Source organism: Scyliorhinus canicula, chromosome 3 (genome assembly GCF_902713615.1).
Source record: "Scyliorhinus canicula chromosome 3, sScyCan1.1, whole genome shotgun sequence".
In the NCBI taxonomy this organism is placed as follows: domain Eukaryota; kingdom Metazoa; phylum Chordata; class Chondrichthyes; order Carcharhiniformes; family Scyliorhinidae; genus Scyliorhinus; species Scyliorhinus canicula.
The window spans coordinates 204157608-204182828 of record NC_052148.1 but is presented as its reverse complement, the minus strand read 5'-3'; the positions used below and the strand labels follow the sequence as shown (position 1 = coordinate 204182828).

Genomic DNA, 25221 nt, shown 5'->3' with positions numbered 1-25221 from the left:
CCCCCCCCCCCCCCACCACCCCCACCCCCCACCCCCACCCCCACAAATGCCGGAACACACACACCCCCCACCCCCACCCCAAATGCCGGAACACACACACCCCCCACCCCCACCCCCACCCCCACCCCCACCCCCACCCCCACAAATGCCGGAACACACCCCCCACCCCCACCCCCACCCCCCACCCCCACCCCCACAAATGCCGGAACACACCACCACCCCCCCAAAAGCCGGGTCTGTCTCTCTCCTCCTTATCCTCCAAAAAACGCCGGGTCTCACCACTTCCGCAGCTGGTGAAACTGACGCGTATCGCGTCAGTCAGCTGCTAGCCCCTCCGGGAACGGAGAATAGCGGCCTTCAAGAAGGCCCCGGCGCCGGAGTGATTGACACCGATTTTTCTCGCAGGCAACCCGCGTTACGAAGGGCTACGGAGAATCCCGCCCCTGAGGTGGGGAAATTGCTGGAGTCTATAATCAGGGATAAGGCAACTGAACACTTAGAAATTTCAGTCGATCACAGGTCACGCGAAGGGAACGTCAGCCTAACAAGTCTCATTGAATTGTTTGAAGAGGTGCCTGAGGTAGTGGACAGGGGAATGTCTATGGATGTTATTTATATCAACTTCCAGAAGGCATTTGAGAGATTGTTGACTAAGACGGAAGCCAAAGTATTGACATGGTTAGGAAGTTGATTGAGTGGCAACAAAGAGCGGAGATAATGGGTAAGTACTTTAATTGGCAGGATGTGACTAGTGGTGTACCACAGGTCTGTGTTTGGGCCTCAATTATTCACATTATTCATGGCATAGAAAGTTATATATCCAAATTTGCTGATGATACAAAGTTAGGTGTCATTGTAGACAGTCCAGGTGATAGCATAAAGTTGCAAGGAGATATGATAGACTAGGTGAATGGGCAAAATTGTGGCAGATATAATTCAATGTAAGCAATGTGATGCTCTCCATTTTGGACTAAAAAAAGATAAAGAGGGATACTTTCGAAATGGGAAGAGGTTAAATACAATGGATGTCCAAAGGGATTTGGGGTGTTAGATGCATGGATCTTTAAAATGCCATGAACAAGTGCAGAAAATGATCAAAAAGGCTAATGGAATGCTAGCCTTTAAAGGATTAGTGTATAAAGACACAGAAGTTATGCCACAGATATACAAAACCCTGGTTAGATCCCACTTGGAGTTCTGGGCACCACACCTTAAGAAGGATATATTGGCCTTGGAGGAAGTGCAATGTAGGTTTACAAAAATGATACCTGGATTACAGGGGTTAAGTTACGAGGAGAGAATACACAAATCAGGCCTGTTTTCCCTAGAATTTAGGAAGTTAAGGGTGATTTGATCGAAGTGTTCAAGATATTAACAGGAAAAGACAGAGTAGGAAAAGATAAACAATTTCTACTGGTTGGAGTTTCTAAAACTAGGGGACATAGTCTAAAAGCTAAGGCCAAACCATTCAGTAGAGATGTCAGGAAGCACTTCTTCACGCAAAGGGTAGTAGATGTTTGGAACTCACTCCCACAAACAGCAGTTAAGGCTAGAACAGTTGTTAATTTTAAAGCTGAGATAAATAAGATTTTTGTTAAGCAAAGATATTAAGGAATATGGAGTTAGGTCACAGATCAGCCATTATCGCATTGAATGGTGGGACAGACTCAAGTGGCTGATTGGCTTATTCCTGTTCCTATGTTGGGTGCTCCTCTGAAACTCTTAAAAAATAATTTTACATTTATCATTTCAGAGCTTCTTTGGCTCTATGGCCCACAAAACCAATTGAAAAGTGCACTGGAGATTCTCAGACCAGCTGCAACCTAAAATGACAGTCTTATTTGCCTACTAAAAGGCCCTTAGTATCTGAAACAAACAAGAATTTGGGGGCCCAGTGGCAGATCCATTTCAAAATTTCCTTTGACAGCACCTTCCAAACCCCCAACCACTCCCACCTAGAAGGACAAGGCAGCAGATGTATGAGAACACCACCATCTGCAAATTCCCTTCCAAGTCACTCGCCATCCTGGCTTTGAACAATATCGTCGTTCATTCACTGTCGCTCCCTTCCGAACAGCTCTGTATGTACCTACACCACATGAACTGCAGCAGTTCAAGATGGCAGCTCAGCACTACCTACTTGAGGGCAATAAATGTTGACCTTATCAGTGATGCCCACATTCCATGAAACTTACCGATTTTGGATAGTTAAAATGGACCCCATGGATTCTGATGGTTTGCCTTCAACTAACATTCGATATACTGATTTATGGTTACCTGATTTATCGCTCTCTGCCTTCTTTGTGCAGGTGGTAATTTTACTGATGCATTCAAAATTGATTCTATTTCTGGAACGCTTGTTACAACAAGACATTTGGACAAAGAAACATTTAATAATCTTTCCCTTACCATAGAGGCTTATGACCTTGGTAACCCACAAAGAACCTCTCGTTCAGAGCTTTTAATTATTATCTTGGATGAAAATGATAATAGCCCAGTGTTTGAAAGAAACTATTATCGAACTTTTGTGAATGAAGATGTGACTATTGGGTCAAGTGTACTACAGCTGATTGCTACTGACAAAGATGATAGATCCAATGGAGAAATTACATACTCGCTAATCGATGATACTTTTGGAGCATTTACTATCAATAGTAACACTGGCATAATTGTAACCACAAATGAATTGGATAGAGAGACAAAATCACAATATGTCTTCAGAGCAGTGGCAAGTGACAACAACATTCAAAGTCCAAAATCTACGACAGTTAATGTAATGATACATATTGAAGATGTAAATGACAATTTCCCTATTTTTATGCAAGACCCAGTTATTGCACATGTTACTGTGGACACTCAGATCAGCCATATTATTGCCACTGTGAAAGCTGCTGATAAGGATTTGGGACAACACGGCATTGTTACTTTCCAGATTGCAGAGCCTGATTCACTATTTGCAGTAAATAACACGACAGGTGAAATTTACCTGAATGCACCATTATCCCAGAATCACTTTCGTCCAAACCATCTGTCTGTTGTTGCAATGGACCAAGGTAATCCAGCTAGGTCATCCACTGGGCTGGTGCTCATACAGCAGCAAATAGAAAAAAGAAGAATTTGGTTCAGTCGTAATATATATGAGGTCACAATTCCTGAAAACATCAAATCAGGTGAGTAGCCCATCATGTTGTCCCCATTACATCAGCAATAACAGTCCATCCTGTAGTTGTATAATTCCTGTTAATGGCTTTAAATTTCAAATTGTTGGCAGTCACACTAGCCTTTCTGTTTTCTGTTTTTTACTCCAAGGCTTTAAGGACAATATTAACCCTATCCATACACCAGGAATGGGGCATTATGACTTCCAAAGACTTTTTGAAGGGGTCATATGGCACCTGGCGACACAAGATATCTCCCAAAGTGCCTTTGCCCATTTGAGGCAGCAATAATTCTATTTGCCGAGACATGTACCAGCAAAGATGTCTATTGGCAAAATATTATTTGGTATCACCAATTCAAGACACATTAGGCATGATTTAGTGGACAAAAGTTAAAGTCCACTGTCAAGGTGTTTAGCGGGTGTTCCTCAGTGGCTGCAGCACTGAGAAACATCCAGCTTTACAACGGGAGTTTCGTAAAGCTCGCCAGAGGAAAGGCTGTTCGCAGATTGGGACGCCATTTTGTTAGCCAGCCTTAATCTCCCTCCTTTACTTTTTTTGTTCCCATTTCATTTATTTTTTATTTTATCTTCATTGTTTTTGTTTGTCTGGGGATATTTAATTGAGATATACCTTTAAGTCGAGAGCGGAGGAAGTACAAAATTCAAAGTTTCAAACAGCTTGACAATGGAAACACCATGGGCAGGATTCTCTGAAAATGGGGCTATGTCCCCACGCCGGTGGGAAAACCGGCGCCAACCACTCCGGCGTCAACAGCCCCCGAAAGTGAGGAATTCTCCAATTTTCCTGGGGCTAGGTTGATGCTGGAGTGATTGGCGCCACTCCAGCCAGCGCCGAAGGGCCGGCGCGAGTTTGCGCATGCGCGGAACGGCTGGCGTGATCTCACGTATGCGCAGACCGATCGGCGTATTTCCGCGCATGCGCAGACTAGCCAGCGTATTTCCATTCATGTGTGGGGGTTACCTTCTCCACGCCGGCCCCCGGGCAATATGGCAGAGCCCGACAGGGGCCCGGCGTGGCGGAAAGAAGGCCCTCACAGAACCAGCCAGTCCGCAGATCGGTAGCCCTGATTGCAGGCCAGGGCACCGTGGGGCCGCCCCCGGGGTTGGATCCCCCCATGCCCTCCCCAGGACCCCCCCTGCACACTTACCTGCCAGGTCCCGCCGTGCGTGAGTTGAGTAATCCCGCGGCACTGGGCAAAACTGGATAGCCACTCGGCCCATTGTGGCCCGGAGAATCTCCGGGGGAGGCGCTGTCAATGGCCCCGACCGGCACGGCGGGAATCCCGCCGGCCCCCAAAAAACGGCGCCGGAGAATAGTGCAGCCGCGTCGGGGCGGCGGAGCGGGATTCGCACCTCCCTCCCCCCCGGGGATTCTCCGATGCGGCGCTGGGTTGGAGAATCCAGCCTATGTTCTCAAATTTTGTATTTGGGAAAAGGAACCCCAGACTTGCTGGAACCCAACAGGTTGGAGAAATTTTGTTCGATTAGTTGGCTGACGGGTTGGCCGGGGGCAGTATTCTGCCTGGCAATAGTCAGTGATTTGTTTCTGCCAGGTAGGGTTGTTCGGAGAGAACCCAGCAGAAGACATGAGACCCTCGAGTAAGAAGCTGTGTTTTCTCCCTCTTTCTCTCTCTCTCTCTCTCGGCTGCTAGTTGTCTGTTGTCTCTGCGAGTCTACAGTGAAGAATTACAGGCTGAAGGAAAAGATAACATTCAACTGAAGGCCTGAACAGCAGAAAGAAACTAACTGGAATATATCCATCTTGAAGCCAAAAATCCCTATATCCAGTTGTATTGTTGCCTATTTAATAGCAATTACTGGCAACTAATAAAAAGCTATTTGTGTTAAAATTTACAAACCCGGAGGCTGTACTTAATCAAGATCAAATCAAAGACATTGGACATTTAAGTAACTTTAATTTAATCTGTGTTACAACACTGGGTCAAATGGGGCTGGAATTGACCGCGTACTGGAGCAGGGCGTCATGACAGTGACAACGAGCAGTCAACGGCTTCCACTTGTTGAAAGTTCAGCTAGTCTTCAACCATATCAAATGCATCCTGCAGGTTTGTGCAGAAATTTCAGCAGTGTCCAAGATCGATCCCTGATGTCTTCTATGGTCCATAGATGCTGCAGAGTTGGCGCTTCAGGGTAAAGGGCTAACCACTGAGAACATGGCTGATAATGCCTTTTCAAAGGCCAAGGCTCATGCTGCAATCGCACTTTGGTGGTGCAAACTACTGAGATACTGAAAATGAGTTCTGTTTCCTGTATTGGTCTGGTGAAGCCCTGCAATACAGTCCACAGAGGATGTCACCTATCATCATCGCCTACTGAGCCCTACACAACCTGGAGCTGCAGCTGGGTGAGGAGCTGCCTGAGGAGGAGATGGGAGAACTGCACATTTGCTCCGAAGAGGAGGCAATCAATGGGGATGAGGTTGTCGAGGTCCTCAAAGGTAAGGATGATGGACATGAGGTCATTGCGATGTCTAGATGAGGCATCTCCTGAACCTATGACATCCCTCGTGAGCTGAACCCTTCAGGACCTGAGTGTCACCAGACACGGAAGCTGATGAGATGGGGAGCTAGTCGCACCTCAAAAGGTGCTGAGAGCGCATAGGGAGAATGATGTATTCTGTGATGCCAGCACTGGACATTCTAGCAGCAGTGATGAGTCTCATTGATATCCAAGCATGACTGAAATGCCGCCTATTTTGAGAGGGAAGGGCTGCTGAAGTTAGCTCGCATTGGCTCATCCTCTCTGGTGTTGATGCTGACAGTGCCAGCAAGTGCCTCAGCCATGGAATGCAGCTCTTGCAGCCGTGCAGGATAGATGTCTTGGACCGAGTTCTCCATGGCAGCTGCCACCCTACCAGTTTTGACCTCGGTGCATTGGCATGTCAGCGTTATCTCCCGGTCTGAAGGTGGACGGATTCCTCAATTGTGCCTTGCAATCTGAGAAGTGCAGCAGACATTTCTTCCTGAAGTTCCCAATCTTTTCTTTGCAGCTCCAGCAACTGAGGCATGACAAACCCAGAGTCTCCTCATCTGACTTGAACTCAACAGATTCCTGGGCTCCAGCAATCCTCTGAGTGTCAGCATCCTGGATGCCCCTACCACTGCCTACTTCCAACTTCTCCCTACTTCCGCCTTCTGTGGATCACAATTGTGACCCAAGGCTATTCTAGAATTAGGTCCCACTGCGCTGGTGGAGGGCGTGGGTGAGCGATTTGACAGGTCAACAAATTTGGTGTCTGGATTCCATGCCTGTGCTCTTCTTGGGGCTAGAGTCTAAGACTTAGTTTGTGCACCCCCTTGGCGGCTTCTCTGAGTCCTTGCGAAAGAAAGGAGAGATCATTTGTGCGCAGCAGCGGCCTGTGAAACAGGAGATGCCACTCAAAGCATGGTTTTCTGATAGAAGTTGCAGTACAGGACCCTCATTTGGTTGAGCGTCGCTGACCTCACCGTCAACACATGCCCCGTATCCTCATCAGCCAGCTGAATCACTCTATCCCCAAGTCTATGAGTTCAGTCATTCCTCCCTCAGTCTGGGACCTCTTACTTTTGTTGTGTGCCAGCTTGACCTGACTGAAAACAGATGGAGAGGGTGTAAATTGGACACATGCCAGGCCAGATTATGAGGATGCCTGGCATGTGTGGGTGGTGAGTGGGACCATGGGCGGGATGAGGACATAGCCAACAGGGGAGAGTGAGTGGTGGTGTCCCTTGAGCTGGCATTGAGTGAAATCCCTGTGGATGTGTGATGGGTCTATGAGCATGTGAGTTGTGAGTGATGAGAACAATGACTTACCTTGGCAGAATGAAGGAGGTTGTTCAACCTCTTTTGGCACCGGATGACTGCCCTCTTTTCGAGGGCGTTGTTGCTGACCTCGGCTTCCACCACCTCCCATGTGAAGTGTGTCCTTGTTTGGTGTTCTTTGCCCAAGGCAGGGTAGAGGACATCACGGACGGACTCCACAGCATCTAGTCGGTGTTAAGGGAGGTGTCGCTGAATTTAGGGACAGTATGCTTCTTGGCTTTATCAGCCATGAGATCCCAGCAGCTTCCTTTTCCTTGAGGAGTGCTAGCTCTGTGCAGGGGTGGTCTTTAAATGTGGCACGCAGATTACTGGAGCATTGAGGTCACAGTGGAGCAGGCGAATCAGAGGCTGCCTTGCCAGTGATCCAAAGTAAAATTTGTACCTGTTTATTTTTGGAACTAAGCCTACATAATACGACAGAAAAACCCGCCTTTGGTGTCGGCAGGTCAAACACTGCTTTCATAGAACATAGGACATACAGTGCAGAAGGAGGCCATTCGGCCCATCGAGTCTGCACCGACCCACTTAAGCCCTCACTTCCACCCCATCCCCGTAACCCAACCCAGCCCAGAGGTTTCCCCACCCAAAATCAGACAGTGTCGATTTCTGGGGTGATTTCGCCCACTGTTAATGAAGAAAACCTTTATACTCAGGGGTTCATATATTTTAGGAGGGAGATAATCACTTGGTTGCATGGTGTACTGAAAGAAACCTCTCTCAAAATGTTTTAAAGACCAAGGAATTGATCATCGACTTCAGGAAGCGTAGCATGACACACATTCCCGTCAGCATCAATGGCTCCAAAGTGGAGATGGTCGACAGCTTTAAGTTCCTGGGGGTCACCATCACCAACAGTCAGTCCTGGTCCACTCACGCAACAGTCAAGAAAGCCCAACAATGTCTCTACTTCCTACAGAAGCTAAAGAAATTTGGCATGTCTGCATTGACTCTCACAAACTTCTACAGATGTGCCACAGAGAACATCCTATCCGGCTGCATTACAGCTTGGTATGGCAACTGCTCGGCCCAAGATCGCAAGATACTGCAGAGCCCAATGCATCACACAAGCTTGCCACCCCCACATTCATTCTGTATACACCTCCCGCTGCCTCTGGAAGGCAGACACAATTATCAGACAACCCTCCCACCCAGGCATTGCCTTCTTCCAGACCCTTCCATCAGGCAGAAGGTACAGAAGTCTGAAGACTCGCACATCCAGACGTAGGAACAGCTTCTTCCCAACAGCTACAAGACTTCTCAATGACTCCCCCTCGGACTGATCTGTTCCCTGTAAGAACACTGTTCATGATGCCCTAAGCTGCTCTTGCTCGTATTTGCTTTGTTTGGCCCATTGTTCCGCACTGTAACCAATCACTGTTTGTCGATGTACCATTTGTCAATGTTCTCTGTTGATTATTCTTGTGACTACTATGCATGTACTGTGGATGTTCCCTTGGCCGCAGAAAAATACTTTTCACAGTACTTCGGTACATGTGACAATAAATTAAATTAATCAATCAATCATATGCTTGATTTATATATATCCTCGGTGTGATTCACCGTTTTCCGACGCCAATATCGTATTCAGCGATGGGGCGGAGAATCCCTCCCGATGCCGAAATCAGGGGCGGCGCCGGTTTGACGCTGTTTTTCTATCCTCCGACCCCCTCTAAAGTGGTGTAATATCGCGTTCCACACGGCGTAGGAACGGCGTTGCCAGGTCACTTTGAGGCCCTCCTCCAAAGCTCCGTCACTGATGGGTCGACTTCCCGACCGCATGGATAACTTGTGGGAACCCGTCGTGGCGGCTGCGGACTGTGTGCAGCGCTGCCACAGTTAGCTGGGAGCTGGGGGGGCACTATTTGGCAGGTTGGGTCTGCACACAGCCATTGCCATGTTTTACGGCGCGACCGTTGCACGTCATTGCGTACGGACCCGGCCAATCTCCAGGCATTTATATCGTGAGAGCCCGGACTTTCACTTGGCGCGGCTGCTAGCCCCTCACCAGTCGCAGGGTCGGTGAGTGTTTGCTGCCAATTTTGCCATCGTAAAACGCCACAATTCCCAACCCAGCGTCTGCACTTAGTCTCCAAAACGGAGAATCCAGCCCCTATCTGTGGTAGGCACCATAGACACGGCTAGCAGAGTTTAGATTGGAAACGTCTGGATTCCCTCCATGTTCTGGAGTGTAGTTTTTCTTCAACAGGATCCCCGCCCAGGGATCAGCCTGCAAATTTGCAAATTTGGCTTCTACTTGGTTGAGAAGCAAGTTGCAGCCTCTGCTAAGTCTCCTGCTGTTTCTAGTGGGAGCATTGGGGAAGGGGGAATCCAATCCCTGACTTCGGGTGTGAGGAATTTTGTGCAGGGAACTTCAGGGATTTATGGGAAGCATTTATCTTCTCCCCAATGTTGTAGTTTCCTCCCTTCATCTGCTGTGTTTCTCCAGCCCTTGGAAACTCAGCTGACCAGAGTTAAACATGCAAGCAACTTAAAGCAAATGTTGCCAGCCCCATCAAAATATTAAATTATCCAGCCCACTTCCTGGATGAGGTGGGCTTCCTGCCCCTTGCTTTATCTCCATTAAATCTACAGTGATGGGCTGGCACTGGTTTTGAAATTTTAATGTTAACATCTCATCAAACCATTTTAGGGAATTAAGATTCAGCCTATTATTACTGTATCTACATGGATGAAAGTAATCACAGATAATTCTGCTAACTTTAGACATTTTTTAAGCTATTCTTAGTTCATATTGGAGCCATGGTAATATTCCGAGATTGTTGGTCACAAGAGAGCTTTAACATTATCATGAATACCATAATATAAAAATTTTCCACTAACGTTTTTATTTGATAGCAGATTTTCTGTGTGCTGCACAAACACTGATGAAATAGGCACTATCAATGCAACTTTCCTTTAGAAAGAAGCTCAGTACAAGCTGGGCTGCAATATATTTTGAGTGCTAGTATCAGTTTATAAATGTGATGTGGAGATGCCGGCGTTGGACTGGGGTGAGCACAGTAAGAAGTCTTGCAACACCAGGTTAAAGTCCAACAGGTTTGTTTCAAACACGAGCTTTCGGAGCGCAGCTCCTTCCTCAGGTGAATTGTTCAGAATTCTTTATAATTGTTCGCTCTATGTTACATTGTGTGAAAAGCTGGCACTGGGACATGTGTATGCCTATTGAAAGCTGGTGTGAAACTTTGATGGGTGGGAGAGGGGTGATCTTAGTTGCAGTTTCAGACACTGGGTGGGATTTTATGCCCCCATCCCCCCATGGCATAGTTTCCAGCAGTGGAGGCGGCTTGCCATTGGCCAGCAGTGAGATCTTCCAGTCCTGTTGATGTGTAGAGTGTTTAGTGTTGGTTGCCGCTGGAGAACGCGCCGCGAGGGGTGGACATTGGCGGGATTGGAAGATCCCGCTGGCGGAAATGGCCACTGTTTTGACAGGACTTGCCATATTTATAAATTGTAGAAATTCTATGCTGTTTAAACAATTCCAATATTCCATCAGTATTGCAGTAGTGACTGTTCTTTCACTGTGTAGGTGCAATGGTGTTGAGCGTCGTGGCTCAAAGCTACCGCACAAATGGAGATCTATTCTTATACAGCATTTTTAGTGGGAATGAAAATGGAGCATTTCACATCAATTCAAAAACCGGTAAGAGAAATTTTGTGTTTACCCTACAATTTTGCAATACATGTACATATTCCAGACATGAACTGGCATAAGAGTGACAATTTTAATCAAACCTGTCCATTGGGAAATTGACTGGATCAGGTGCATAGCTGGTTTTACACCCTATCTAATTTTACTCTTCATTGAAGTGAATGGAGATTAATATTGATCAGGGTGAAAAATTAGCATTCCACCTAGGGGGGCTTGGTTAAAATTATCACATTTATTCATGTCATTTTCTAGGGTAATGATTGTAGAATAGTTTCAAATAAAAAGAAAACTGCTTGCTGTCATGACACCCTGGGATAGTGCATGGTCAATTCCAGCTCCACTTGATATGGAGTCGCCACACAGGTAAAATTAGATTTTATTATAATACCTGAGGTCCTTGGCTGAGCCCAATAAACTGCAGTTACCAGGTTTGTAACTAACACAGGTAACCTTTTATTATGTACAGTATAATTAAACGGGCAGAAATTGTAAATGACTATCTATTACCCCTCTCCCAAATGATCTTTCCTAACTACCCTCACTCTGTATACATACACCCAGACAAACAACACAGAGGGGGAAGGGATGATGGAAAGGTAAAGAAAATATCAATAAAATAAAAGGATGACAACTCTTGATGTACTGGGATGATTTCCGATTAGTGTCTCCGAAGTTCAGGCTTTCATTTTGAGATATCTTTCAGGCTTGAAATGGTTTTCTCTGGCAAGGTTATCTACCTTCTCTGCAGAGTCTGCATCATTTCAAGTTCACAGCAAAAATGTGTCAGGCATTCGCTGTTTTTAGAACAATAGAGCAGTACTTTCACTTCAGTAAGCAAAGAACAAAGAAAAGTACAGCATAGGAACAGGCCCTTCGGCCCTCCAAGCCTGTGCTGACCATGCTGCCCATCTAAACTAAAATCTTCTACAACTCCAAGGTCCGTATCCCTCTATTGCCATCCTATTCATGTATTTGTCAAGATGTCCTTTAAACGTCACTATCGTCCCTGCTTCCACCACCTCCTCTGGCAGCGAGTTCCAGGCACCCACTACCCTCTGTGTAAAAAACTTGTCTTGTACATCTCCTGTAAACCTTGCCCCTCGCACCTTAAACCTATGCCCCCTAGTAATTGACCCCTCTACCCTGAGAAAAAGCCTCTGACTATCCACTCTGTCTATGCCCCTCATAATTTTGTAGACCTCTATCAGGTCGCCCCTCAACCTCCGTTGTTCCAGTGAGAACAAACCGAGTTTATTCAACCTCTCCTCATAGCTAATGCCCTCCATACCAGGCAACATCCTGGTAAATCTCTTCTGCACACTCTCTAAAGCCTCCACATCCTCCTGGTAGTGTGGCGACCAGAATTATACTCCAAGTATAATTATACTCCAAGACACTATACTCCAAGTGTGTCCTTACTAAGGTTCTATACAGCTGCAACATGACTTGCCAAATTTTATACTCAATACCCCGGCCAATGAAGGCAAGCATGCCATATGCCTTCTTGACTACCTTCTCCACCTGTGTTGCCCCTTTCAGTGACCTGTGGACTTGTACACCTAGATCTCTCTGACTATCAATACTCTTGAGGGTTCTATCATTCACTGTATATTCCCTACCTGCATTAGACCTTCCAAAATGCATTACCTCACATTTCTCCGGATTAAATTCCATCTGCCATCTCTCCACCCAAGTCTCCAAACAATCTAAATCCTGCTGTATCCTCTGACAGTCCTCATCGCTACCCACAATTCCACCAACCTTTGTGTCATCTGCAAACTTACTAATCAGACCAGTTACATTTTCCTCCAAATCATTTATATATACTACAAACAGCAAAGGTCCCAGCACTGATCCCTGCGTAACACCACTAGTCACAGCCCTCCAATCAGAAAAGCACCCTTCCATTGCTACTCCCTGCCTTCTATGACCTAGCCAATTCTGTATCCATCAATAGAGAGAGAGACAGAGAGAGTGTTTCTTCTCCTTCCAAGGTCTAAACACTTCTGCCCAGTTCTCTCAGAAAGCATCACGCAAGAACCATCACTGATCGTTGTCAAGCAGACACTGCCCCTGGCCAGCCCACTGATTGGCAGTGAACCAATCAAACCGACTTCCTCCAAAACCGCTTCCTAAGATCCACCCGGTGCCGAGAAGTCTGACTTCTTCTCTCCAAAAACAGAACCTGGGACACACAGTGTACTGATGAGCAGGCCGTTTCAACTGAGTCTTCTGCTAAAAGGCACATCCTGGTTATGGGTCCATGGATCAAAAGTAATATAATAAAATAAATGGGAACAAAGGAAATAAACAGGAAGGATGCTTACACTACAAAATAAACAGAAAAGGATTAAAACATACTACGCATTTCATTCAGCATTGTAAAGAGAAGGGACAGGTAATCATATTTCATGTTCGTATCCTTCAACGGAACTGAACTTTGAATGATAGAGATGTCTGTCACTCTCACCTCTGAGTTAGAAGATCATGAGTTAAAACTCTATCGAGAGACTTGAGCTTGCAATCTAGACTGATAATTAAATGTAGTAACGAGGGAATGATTGCTGTGTGAAATGCCACCTTTCAAATGGACATTAAAGCAAAGCCCTATTTTCCCCCTCAGGTGGATGTGAAAGATCCTATGACACATTTGAGGAAGAACAGGGGAGTTCTGAATTCTTGGCCAATATTTATCCTTGAACCAACATTAATAAAATCATTTATCTGGTCATCTATCTCACTCCAGTTTGCGAAGCCTTGTTTTACGTAAATTCCCTACTGCACATCCCTACATTACATCAGTGGCTGCACTTATATAAAAAAAACTTAATTCGCTGTGAAGCTGTTTGGGATATCCTGAAAGTTGCTGCACAAATGGAAGTTTTGTTCTTTTTATTAAAATTGGAAAAAGGGGGAGGAAAAACCAAAGACAGGAAAAGAATCAACAGAAACACAGGTCAGGATTTTGCACCCTCTCCCGCTTGGCGGGATATTTTGGTCCTACCGAAGTAAACGTCAGTTTAAATAGCCCATTGCATCCAGCGGGGGAAGGGGAGGAGGAGAGACATTCTGGGCGGGATTCTCCCACAATCATCACGATGGCCCGATGCCGGCAGCAAGAACGGCGCGAACCACTCCGATGTCGGGCCAACCGGAAGTTCCGGAAACCTCCTACCCGGAAGGAGCTAGCAGCGGCGTGACAACAATCGCGACAGCGTCACCCGTCACAGATGCGCGCGACATCATTGATGCCGTGCGGCACTGCAGCACAAAAGACACCACCGCCAGAGACTCAGCAAAATAGCCGCCCACAGCGCTGAGGTTCCAGGAGCGGGACATCGACGTCCTTATGGAAGAAGTGGAGCAGAGGAGGGAGGCGTTGTACCCCGGACATGACCGCAGGGTTGCACCTAACCTCAGCCTGTGGAGGGAGCTGGCAGAGGTCGTCAGCGCCATGGCCGTAACAGCCAGGACAGGCAGCCATTGCCACAAGAAGGTTAATTACCTAGTCATGGCAGCCAGTGTGTGTACTCCCCTCAGTGAAACCGACATGGCTGCACAAACCCATGCAGGCTGCATTGGCAGGATGGAATGTGAACCAATGCCAACATACACACAACCGCTGGTCTGCAAGTATATGTTCACCTAACATTGTTGCCCATTATCTCTGTCACCCCTCCCCCTTTCCCTCCCCCCACCCCACAGGAGAAACGCGCCCTTAACAACCGGGAGCATGAGAGGATCGGAGGGGGCCCACCTGAATTGCGCCCCCTCACAGTTCATCAAGAGAGGGCACTGGACCTTGCAGGCGGACCTGAGGACCGGGAGGTTGCGAATGCAGAGATCGGGGGCACAGCACCAAGTGAGACACCCCACTGCCTGCCCCTCTTCCCCCCCATCCCCCCATTCCCCATCCCCATCTGCGTGTCTATCCATGCATGCTGTATTGTGTATTGCAGGACCAAACTTCGATCCACCCGTCCCTGCGGATGCTGACCGCCCCCCGGACGTGCCAGGGCGCCCACAGGAAATGGAATGACCCGGGCCATCAGGCATACGACGCCCCACCCAGTTCCAGGGCGCCCACGAGCCAGAGATAGACCCGGGCCATCAGGCATACGCCGCCCCCATCTCGCCAGTGCGGCGACGCCGTAGGGCCACACCCAGCGACGGGGTGGGCAGCCACACCAACAGGCTCCCGCCCCAGTCGACCCAGGACAGTGACACACAGGACACAACCACCCAGGACACCCACATACAGGACACACCCACCAGGACACTGACACACAGGACATGACCACCCAGGGCACTGACACACAGAACACAACCACCCAGGACACCCACATACAGGACGCAACCACCCAGGACATCCACACACAGGACACAACCATCCAGGACACCCACACATGGGACAGATGGACAGGACACCAACACACAGGGGACGGATGGACAGGAAACACCACCCCAGGGGACCCCGGACTTCGGGTCCAATGAGGACCTCGACATTACGCTACCTCCTACACTCTCCACCATCGCAGAGACACTCACCTCGGTTTAGAGATGAAGCTTCTGGTACACTAACTGATGCGCACAACACAGCCGTCCTGGTACAGCAGATGTAGGTAGAAGAAGTCGAGGGGACAGACAGTCGGAGGGCAGCCCGGCCCCAGCAACCTTCTGCCGCCCAGACGGGTCCCGGGTTCCTGGAGTTACCACACTCACCCATAGACCCGATGCAGTCACGGACCCAGGGACAATCGAAGGGGGTGACGGCTGGCTTGCAGCAGCTGCAGATGCAGATGGAGGAGTCCACCCTCGTGCAGGAGCTGGGAGTGGTGCCGGTCATGCGTGCCATCCAGGCCGAAACCGCATGGGTGGCGTCCGCGGTGGAGGCAATGGTTGCGACAGTGTCAGACATGGGGAGCAGTCTGCAAGACCTGGGGCTTTCCGTGCAGGTGGCCCAGGACATGGCTGCCTTCTCACAGTCAGCCATGAGCCAGAGCCAGCTGCAGATCGCAGAGGTGCTAAACGCCGTGGCCCAGTCTCAGCAGGCCATGACGTAGTCCCAGCAGGCCATCGCTGAGGGCATCGGCGCCATTGCCCGGGTGCTAGCCGGCGTCGCCCAGACACAGACAGGGATGGCCAACTCCCTGAGCTCCATGACTGCAAACCTGCAGACCCTGTTGATACCAGGGCGGGCCTCCAGGACTGGCAGTGTCGAAGGTGCCTCGGGTGCTGGATCCGTTCGCACCCTCGACCCATGGAGAGGTCCGGGGGCCATCGGGCACCCCGAGGGAGGAGGAGGTGCTGGAGCCCGTTCCGGGTCCCCCTGCAGGGGATGTCCCTGAACGCCACAACACCTCGGACTCTCTTCCCCCCTCCCCCCTCCATGCCAGGTGCATCTGGTGGGCAACAGGCAGTTCAGGCTGGCAGCTCACCATCCCAGGCGCCCGAGCCGCAGCCTGGCCCATCCAGGCCGGGCCGCCCAGGAAACTGTCGCCAAAGGGGACCCTTGTCACAGGGCAGGAATCACAGGAGTCCACCTCCATTTCTGCTGTACCGTCTGGGGATCCACCAAGATGTAGTCATAGTGCCTGTAAGGCCAAAAAATTAGACACTGAGTAAGTTGGCACGGGTGCAGGGCACTGATTAGTTATACGGGCTAGGGCACGTGTATGAACTGTTTGTCATTGAAATTACTTTCACACCTACAGAAGCTGCCTCTGTGCTCTGTCCGATGCGTGTGGGGGTGGGCTGCGAGGTGAGCGCCAGTGTGTGTGTGAAGGGTGATAGGACGTCGAGCTCAGGTGAATGTGCGTCCCGTGTCGCCCTCGCCACCCCTCCGGGCAGACGACAGGACCGTGCGCTGCAGTGTCCAGGCTACATGCAGGGACGGTCCAGGTGGAGGGTGTTACTGTGGCCATGAGTCAGACATTGTCTAATGATGTTGAGCCCAGAGCTCATCGCAGAGCGGGTTGTCATCATCCTCCACGCCATGCAATAGACCCGCTTCCACTGGCGACCGTGTGAGCCCTGCCCATTGTGCCGCAGGTGGATGTGCAATGGAGCAATGGTGTGCATGCGGGTGATGCGATGGTGGGTGGGGTGAGGGTGGTTGGCGGTGAGCAGGGTGAGGGTAGTTGGTGGTGGGCAGGGTGAGGGTAGTTGGTGGTGGGTGGGGTGAGAGTGGTGGGCTGGTGCCGTACTGTGCTGTCCGTGCCCATAATCGGCGATTTCCACACCCCTAGTCTGTGAACCGTGCGGCTATCAACCCGTCCCGTGTCCATTGGCCCAACCAGTAATGGTGGGCAGCCTCCCGTCTGTCCTGTACATTGCCCCCTTTCCTCCTCAACTGGGGAGGCCTGCCCTTCGTCGTGTTGCTCCTCCCCTCCCCCTCCTCTGCCTCCAGCACATCGCCCCTCTGGTGGGCTATGTTGTGCAGGACGGAGCAGACCACAACAATATGGCCGACCCGCTCCGATGGGTACTGGAGGGTCCCTCCAGAGCGGTCCAGGCACCTGAAGCGCATCTTCAGCAGCCCAAAGCACCTCTCGACCACACCCCTGGTCGCTGCATGGGCATCGTTCTACCTGGTCTCCGTGTCAGTCTGTGGCCTCCATATCGGCGTCATCAGCCATGACCGCAACGGGTAACCCTTGTCGCCCAGCAACCAGCCCCTCAGCCAAGGGGGGGGTTCCCTCTAACATGGCGGGGATGAATGATTGTGCCAATATGAACGAGTCATGCACGCTGCCCGGGTACCGGGTGCAGACGTGCATGATCCTCATCCGGTGGTCACAGACCAACTGCACGTTCATGGAGTAGGTCCCCTTCCTGTTCGTGAACACAGCCCTGTTATCCACTGGTGGCCGCATGGCGATGTGCATCCCATCGATCGCCCCCTGGACCATGGTTATCCTGGCCATGGCAGCGAAGCCCACTGCCTGGGCATCCTGGTGGGCGTGGTCCACAGGGAATTGAATATAACAGTCCGCAATGTCGTACAGGGCATCAGTCACTGCGCAGATGCACTGGTGCACCGATGCCTGGGAGATGCCGGACAAGTCTCCACTCGGTGACTGGAATGGAGCAGTGTGTCTAATTCTGGGCACCCGAAGATGTGAAGGTATTAGAAACATAGAAACTGAGAAAATAGGAGCAGGAGTAGGCCGTACGGCCCTTTGAGCCTGCGCCGCTATTCATACCCCATATACACTATCCCATACCTCTTGATACTTTTAGAATTTAGAAATTTATCTATTCCCTCCTTAAATATATCCAGTGACTTAGAATCATAAAAAAGTTACAGCGCAGAAGGAGGCTATTCGGCCTTTCTTGTCCATGCCAGCCTGAGGACACCCAGTTGCCCTTTCTATCCCACCTTCCTGCACCCAGTCCATAGCTCTGTAGCTCCGAGCACTTAAGATGCAGATCCAGTACTTTTTAAAAGAGTTTAGGGTCTCTGCCGCCACCACCAACTTGTGCAGCGTAAAAAACGTTCTTCCTCATGTCCCCTCTACCACTTCTGCCAGTTATCGTGAATTCTATGCCCCCTGGCTCTAGAACTCTAGAACTCTCCACCAAGAAAAACAATTGCATCCTGTCCAGTCCATCTCTTCCCCTCATAATTTTGTACACCTCAATTAAGTCACCCCTCAGCCTTTACAAGGAAAATAACCCCAACCTATCCAATCTCTCCTCGTAGCTACTTTTCTAGCCTTGACAACATTCTTGTAAACCTCCTCTGCACTCTCTCCAGAGCAACAACGCCCTTCCTATAATGTGGCAACCAGAACAGCACACACTATTCCAGTTGTGGCCTCACTGAGGACACCCAGGTTTTATGCAATTCCAACATCAGGCTGATCCAGTGGTCTACACAGTTTGACGGAGCTTCTTTGCTTTTATATTCTATACATCTGTTAATAAAGTCTAGGATGTTGTATCTTTCATTAACTGTCCTGCCACCTTCAAAATTCTTGTGCAGATATGCACCCAGGTCCCTTTGCTCCTTGTTGAATTGTACACTTTATTTTATATTGTCTTTCTGCGTTCTTCCTGCCAAAATGAGTTACTTCACACTTTTCTGCACTAAATTTCATCTGCCAACTATCTGCCCATTCCATCAACCTGTCTATATCCTTTTGAAATTCTGCACTAGCCTCCTCATAATTCACAATACTATCAAATTTTTTATCAGCCACAGATTTTGAAATTGTGCCCTCCTGCATTCTAAGATCTAGGTGATTAATATATATTAGGTAGAGCCAGGGTCCCAGTAGCGACACCTGGGGAATACCGTACAAGCCTTCCTCCTGTCAAATAAACATCCAAAACCACTACTCATTCAGTCAAATTCATATCCTTGTTGCATTAAAATTAAAAAATAACAGTTAACACAGTTAGCCTGTCAATCCTGAGATGAGGAAATAAGCAGATCGCGCGATGGATTCACTTGCTTACCAGCATTGTAACAAAACCTGAATATGTTAAAAAAAACACAACATGTCAGTCAGTAAACTGAAGAAAATAGAGTTAATATTTTGTGTTTAACGACTTGTCACACAAGTATGTCTTCTGTCTGTTTTCTAGACTGAAACTGGATGCACATAGCTCCAATTTAAGGAGCCAAACTTGAGTGCCTAAACAACGTTGGGGAAAAAAAAATCTAATGCCATATTAATTTGGGTGCTGTAGAGTTGTCATTGGTGGCTGCCTAAAACATGCATTAGCTTCCGATACATATTATTTTCTTTAAATTACTTTATAAGAATTACAAAGCCAGATTGCAGAGTGTGGACAGGGGCAAACCCCTAATCCAGCTGCTTGCCTGCTCCAAAAAAACAATTCAAATTGAATCCAATTCATTGTGGTAGTCACCACTGTTGTATTATATTGTACATATAGGTTTTACGGTAAGGCCCCTGTACTATAGGTACGGGGGTAGATCCCTGCCTGCTGGCTCCGCCCAGTAGGCGGTGTATAAATATGTGTGCTCACCGAGCTGCAGCCATTTTGTCAGCTGCTGCAGGAGGCCACACATCTCTGTGTAATAAAGCCTCGATTACATTCTACTCTCGTCTCGTCGTAATTGATAGTGCATCATTCATGGTCCCCAAAAGAGAGACATACCAGATCCAGGCATTACACCTGACCTCATGCTCATAACAAAGGGCTCGTTTTTGCAACTCCCTTTTGGCTGGCACTAAATGGAGCAGGTGATAGGCCTTTTCCTCTGAGGAACTGTCAGTTGCTGCAACAAAACAGTGACCACAGTAAAAAAAAGTGCATTTAAAATTTAATCTGGAACAGGTGTTCATTCAGCTCTTCAGCATTTTCTGGGGCTGCTGACAACCTCCTTCAAAATATCCTTCCTCCCCCTCCCAATCTGAGATTATCTGGGCAGCACGGTAGCATTGTGGTTAGCACAATTGCTTCACAGCTCCAGGATCCCAGATTCGATTACCGGTTTGGGTCATGTCTGTGTGGAGTCTGCACGTTCTTCCCGTGTGTACGTGAGTTTCCTCCGGGTACTCCGGTTTCCTCGCACAGTCCAAAGATGTGCAGGTTAGGTGGATTGGTCATGCTAAATTGTTCTTAGTGTCCAAAATTGCCCTTAATCTTGGGTGTGGTTACTGGATAATGGAGGTGTGAACTTGGGTAGGATGCTCTTTCCAAGAGCCAGTGCAGACTCGATGGGCTGAATGGCCTCCTTCTGCACTGTAAATTCTATGCAAGAAGGGTGGCAACAAGCGATATAAGAAGTTTGCAGTTAATCCTTTGAAATGGGCCAAATGCTTCTTGCAGATTATGTAAATCCATTACATCAGATTTGAAGCTCAATTTTGAATGAGCCTCTGCATTTTGGTTGGAGTGCACGTGGTCTCTCACTACTGGCTCTATTCCTGAAAATAGGGCAGAACCAATTACTGCCCCAGGATCTCCACTCCAAATGTTTAACTTGAATCTCCTTTGCCTTTCGATACCCACCCCCAACCACAATCCCAACCTGCTGAAAAGAAAATGGAGGATATATTGTTCAGAAACTTGTATTGAGTTTTGGTGGGACAGTGTCGGCGAATGTCTTTCAGAATTGGTCATAAAAATTATTTTGTCCACGCACCTGAATGTGTTATGACCCTTTTTTTCTGCTTTCAGGTGAGATCGTAGTAAAAGATTCAAAATTTCTGGATTATGAAGTCAGAACTAAGATGCATTTGGTATTATTGGCAGAAAGTAACCACCAGACAGCATGCAGCCAGTTAACAATTATAATTGAAGATGTAAATGATAATCAACCACGTTTTCAACAAAATCATCATAAGACATCAATGTGGGAGTGCCAAACCCGTAATACATATGTCATGCAGGTAAGGCTTACCTCATAATTATGCATGACCTGAAAGAGATTATCAAGCAGTGTGAGGGGTACACTATTCTTCACAAATTTATAAGAAAGTAAACAATTAAAAATCTATGTTCAGGCATTCATAAATGTGACTTGGGTTAGAGGCTACAGAATTTAACCCAAAATAATTAATTGAATAAACCTAAAAATGACAGTGGCTGAATTAGAAAAAGGAGTGAAAAGACTGGAAAATTTACATGAGATTGAAAATTTATTGGAGGACGCAATAACGCATTTTTACTCAAATTATGCTAATCTGGGTTCTGCATCTTCACGGGGTTGTTCCTACCTCATACAATTAACTCTTAAAGAAGGATCAGTGTAATCAGTCGTCATGCCCCCACTCCAGATATCAGACACTGGTGCAATTTTCCCACCGCATCGCTCCTGGCTCTGTGACGGGTAAATCGCGGAAGAGCCCCAAATCTGGCTGCGCACCAGGCTCACAACCTTGTGTGAGTCACCCAACTTACTCCGCCCATTGTGATCTGGATCATGCCCTCGCTCGGCGTGAAGCAGATAATGATATTCAAATGAGTCATTGGGCTCACATATTCACGCGGTGCCCAGGACTCAATGGCCTTGCCTTCAGGGCCTCAAACGGGTGCATTTAGCACTGGTTTCCACCATCGTGGATCAGGCATGATGGCACCTCGGAGGGGCGGGGGGGGTCTTGCATGTCATTAGAGCCTCCCAGGTGGTCGGGGACAGGGCAGGGTAGTACCCTGGCTCTCCCCCTGGCACCTGAACACTTTGGCATAGCCAACCTGGCACCCTGGCAGTGCCTAGGTGAGCGGCTGCCAGGTTGGCACTGCCAAGGGTCGGGGCCTGGAGCCATGCCCATGAAAGGGGGAGGGGGGTTGGAGAATGGATTTGTGGGGATCAAAGAAAGGTTGGGGTTAAGTGGGAAGTGAGGGGGTTCTGAAAGCAGGGGGTTGTGAAAGAGGGAGGAGGGTGTAGAAATCGGAGCAGCCTTTCAAATCTGTGAGGACAGGCCCTGCTGTCATGCTCAGCTCCCCAGTGCAGGAGTAGTGGAAGTGAAAAGCCTGAATTCACTGTTAAAAAAAACAATGATTGTCATCTCCCAAATTCTTGCCCATCTCTCCTGGAACTCTAATGTTTGAATCCGTCCAATCAGGTTCCTACAATGTCCCTGCCACAATACCAAAATGACTCTTATATAAGTCATTCATCATATCCTATATGGCTGTGAAAAAAGGCAAACTATCCTCTTTGTCCTTCTTGACCTTTCAGCAGTATTTGACATAGTTGATCACGCCATCTTCCTATAATGCATCTCCAGCATCATTCAGCTTGGCAGACCTGTTCCTATCTGATTCCATTCTTATTTAAATAACTTATCCAGAGAATATTCATCAATGGCTTCGTTTCTCCCTAGAAAAACAGCCAGGTTTTCTCTCCAGATGTTCTGGCACTATATCCAAAAAAAGCAGGGGGGAGATTTTGCACTGTCATTTTTAAGGTACAGGGCCTGAGGCCGCCAGCAGTCCCGGCTTCAAAGGACGCCCCAATCTCAAAGTTAAGAGACAGACTACCAGCCCCCTACCCATCCATCATCACCGGCAATCCCCCCTTGACAGTGTCAGGTTGGCATTGCTAAGATGCTAGAGGCAGTGCCACGGTACTGGCCTGCCATGTGCCTGACCACTAGGGGGTACACTGGTTTCCACGCCTCTGGCGTGGTCATCTCAACTGCTGGAGAGCAGTAGTGTCAGGCCAGCAGTGGAAACATCGGATGTCCTCAGATGATCGTGTTATTTGAATTCATTCAAATTGATGGTAATCAGATTGATGCCCTCTCTGGGCAGGAACCTGATTATGTTGCCGTCCAGGACCGGGGAAGAGCTCATTCTGAGATCTCCCTGGAGCACAATTCCCGTTATGGCCCCTCGCAAGAGTTAGCGGCCAAAATGGGATTTGCGCCCACCGTGAACAGGCCCAGAAGATCGTGGCCACTGTCTTCAATCCACGCCACAAACTCAGCTCCCTTCCTATCAACTCAATCCCTCGCCCTGGACACTGGGAGGTGAGTTTGAGGCTGAATCAGAGTCTTTTCATCCTCGGTGTCACATATTACCCCCAAATAAATTTTCAACCATGTCCATGTCATCATGAAGACTGCCTAATATGGAAATAGTACATTGTACTCCGAAATGATACTCTGCAACACCACCAGACTCTGCCTCTGCCTCAGCCCTTCTGCTGCTGAAACCCTCATGTGTGCCTTTGTTACCCGCAGACTAGACTATTTGAATGCACCCCTAATCAGCATCTCACAGTTTACCCTCTATAAACTTGAGGTCATCCAAAACTCTGCTGGCCATATTCTTAGTCACACCAACCCATCAACACTGTTTCACTTATCTACATTGGTTCATGATTAAGCCTTTAATTTTAAATTCTCAACCTTGTTTTCAAACTCTCCCATGGCCTTGCAGCTCCCAATCTCTGTAATCTCTTCCAGCTCTACAACCCTCTGAGATATCTGCACTCCTCTAATTCCAGTGTCTTGAGCTTCCCCAATTTTAATTGCTTCACCATTGGTAGTGGTGCCCTCAACAGCTTGGGCTAAAAGCATAAGACACCCCCCGCGCCCCCCCCCCCCAAACTTTCTATCACTCTTCCTCATGTTCCTCCTTTGTAAGTCACCCCTTTAAAACATAACTCTTTCACTAAACTTTTGATCATCTGTCCTAATATCTCCTTACATGGCTCAGTGTTATATTTTGTTTCATGCTGTCTCTGGAAAACATTGGGATGTTTTATTACACTGAAGATGCCATATAGATACAAGATGTTATTGTCACCATGACCTTGTAACACACATTGCAACAGGAAATGTAAAACTTGTTGCAATAACATGTCCATTAATAAATGCAGAATGGGAAAGGCTTTGTTTTCAATTTTTGACAACTGACTAAAAGAAGTCAATATGAATCTGATACCAATAAATTAATGAAATATTGAATAAATCCTAAATTATTATATACCTTTAACAGGTTTTTGCCTCTGATGCTGACAGTGGGCTTAATGGGCAAATTGAATATTCCATAATATCTGGAAACCAAAACGAGGCTTTCGTTATTGATTCAGCCCGAGGAATTCTTACAACTAATGCTATTTTAGATCGAGAAATAATTTCTGCTTACAGGTTTGTGTTGATTTCTTGTACAAAGTCACTCTGTAGTTAAATTACTTGCATTTAACATGAAACCATGGACGCGATTCTCCGGAAAGATTTCTAAGTGTGGCAGCAAGTGGGAATTGCCGCGAGCTTCCTGGCGCTTGGCCCAGCGAGGCCGGCAACCCGATTCAACGTTATTTGGCCCACTTAATAAGGCCTCATGGCTTCTCATTCCAAATGACAGCTCGCCAGCTGATTCGCCAAGACCAAGCTCGCCAGCCTCCCGCTAACAAGGTCGAGCAGCACTTAGGCTGCACTTGCTTGGCCAACCCCATCCAGCTCGCAACAAAGGCGCTGTGGAGTCCAGCCCTAACATTCGGGGATGCTGACCTGGCGAGGCTCCTGGATGCAGTTGAGGCCAGGAGGAATGGCCTGTTGCCCCGGGAGTCCCGGAGGGTGAGCCACAAGGCAGCCAGTGCTGCCTGGGACAAGGACAGTCAGCTCCGGGAGTGTGACCAGGAAGACTGGCCTCCAGTGCTGGGAGAAGGTCAACGACCTACACCAGGCAGCACGAGTAAGTAGACATCAAGGCCCCCCTCCCCCAGGTGCATCCACCCTCCCAACCCCCCAGGCGACCCCCAACCCACTCTCTACCCTTTCCTCCTTCAATCCTCCCTCCACCCATCCCTTCAACCCACTCTTCACCAGAACCCTCCCTTCACACGCCCCCTCCAAAACTGTGAACCACGCGTGCGATGAACAATGCCCTCTCGGTGTCTCCTCAGGAAAAGCTCTCCTATAATTGGCGGGAGAGGGCCCAGACTGGCGGTGGGCCGCTGGACTTGAGAATCCTCACCTCATTTGAGGAATGGGCGCTGGAGGTGGCCGAGGACAGGGCGGTCAGCCATCCGGAGGCTGGCGGACACTGTAGAGGTGAGGAACCATCGGGCTCCACCCAAAGGACCTGCCAATGTAGTGATTGCCTTACTGACTGG

At 48.4% G+C, this 25221-nt stretch overlaps 1 protein-coding gene across 1 annotated transcript in view; it reads left to right on the top strand.

Moving 5' to 3' along the window:
* dchs2 (dachsous cadherin-related 2) overlaps positions 1–25221 on the top strand; it is a 191856-nt gene that overhangs the window by 126521 nt on the left and 40114 nt on the right. The window contains exons 14-17 of the mRNA XM_038792979.1: positions 2310–3170; positions 10551–10664; positions 20832–21043; positions 24102–24253. Coding sequence (XP_038648907.1) covers positions 2310–3170; positions 10551–10664; positions 20832–21043; positions 24102–24253 — 1339 coding nt within the window. The remainder of the gene's footprint in view (positions 1–2309; positions 3171–10550; positions 10665–20831; positions 21044–24101; positions 24254–25221) is intronic.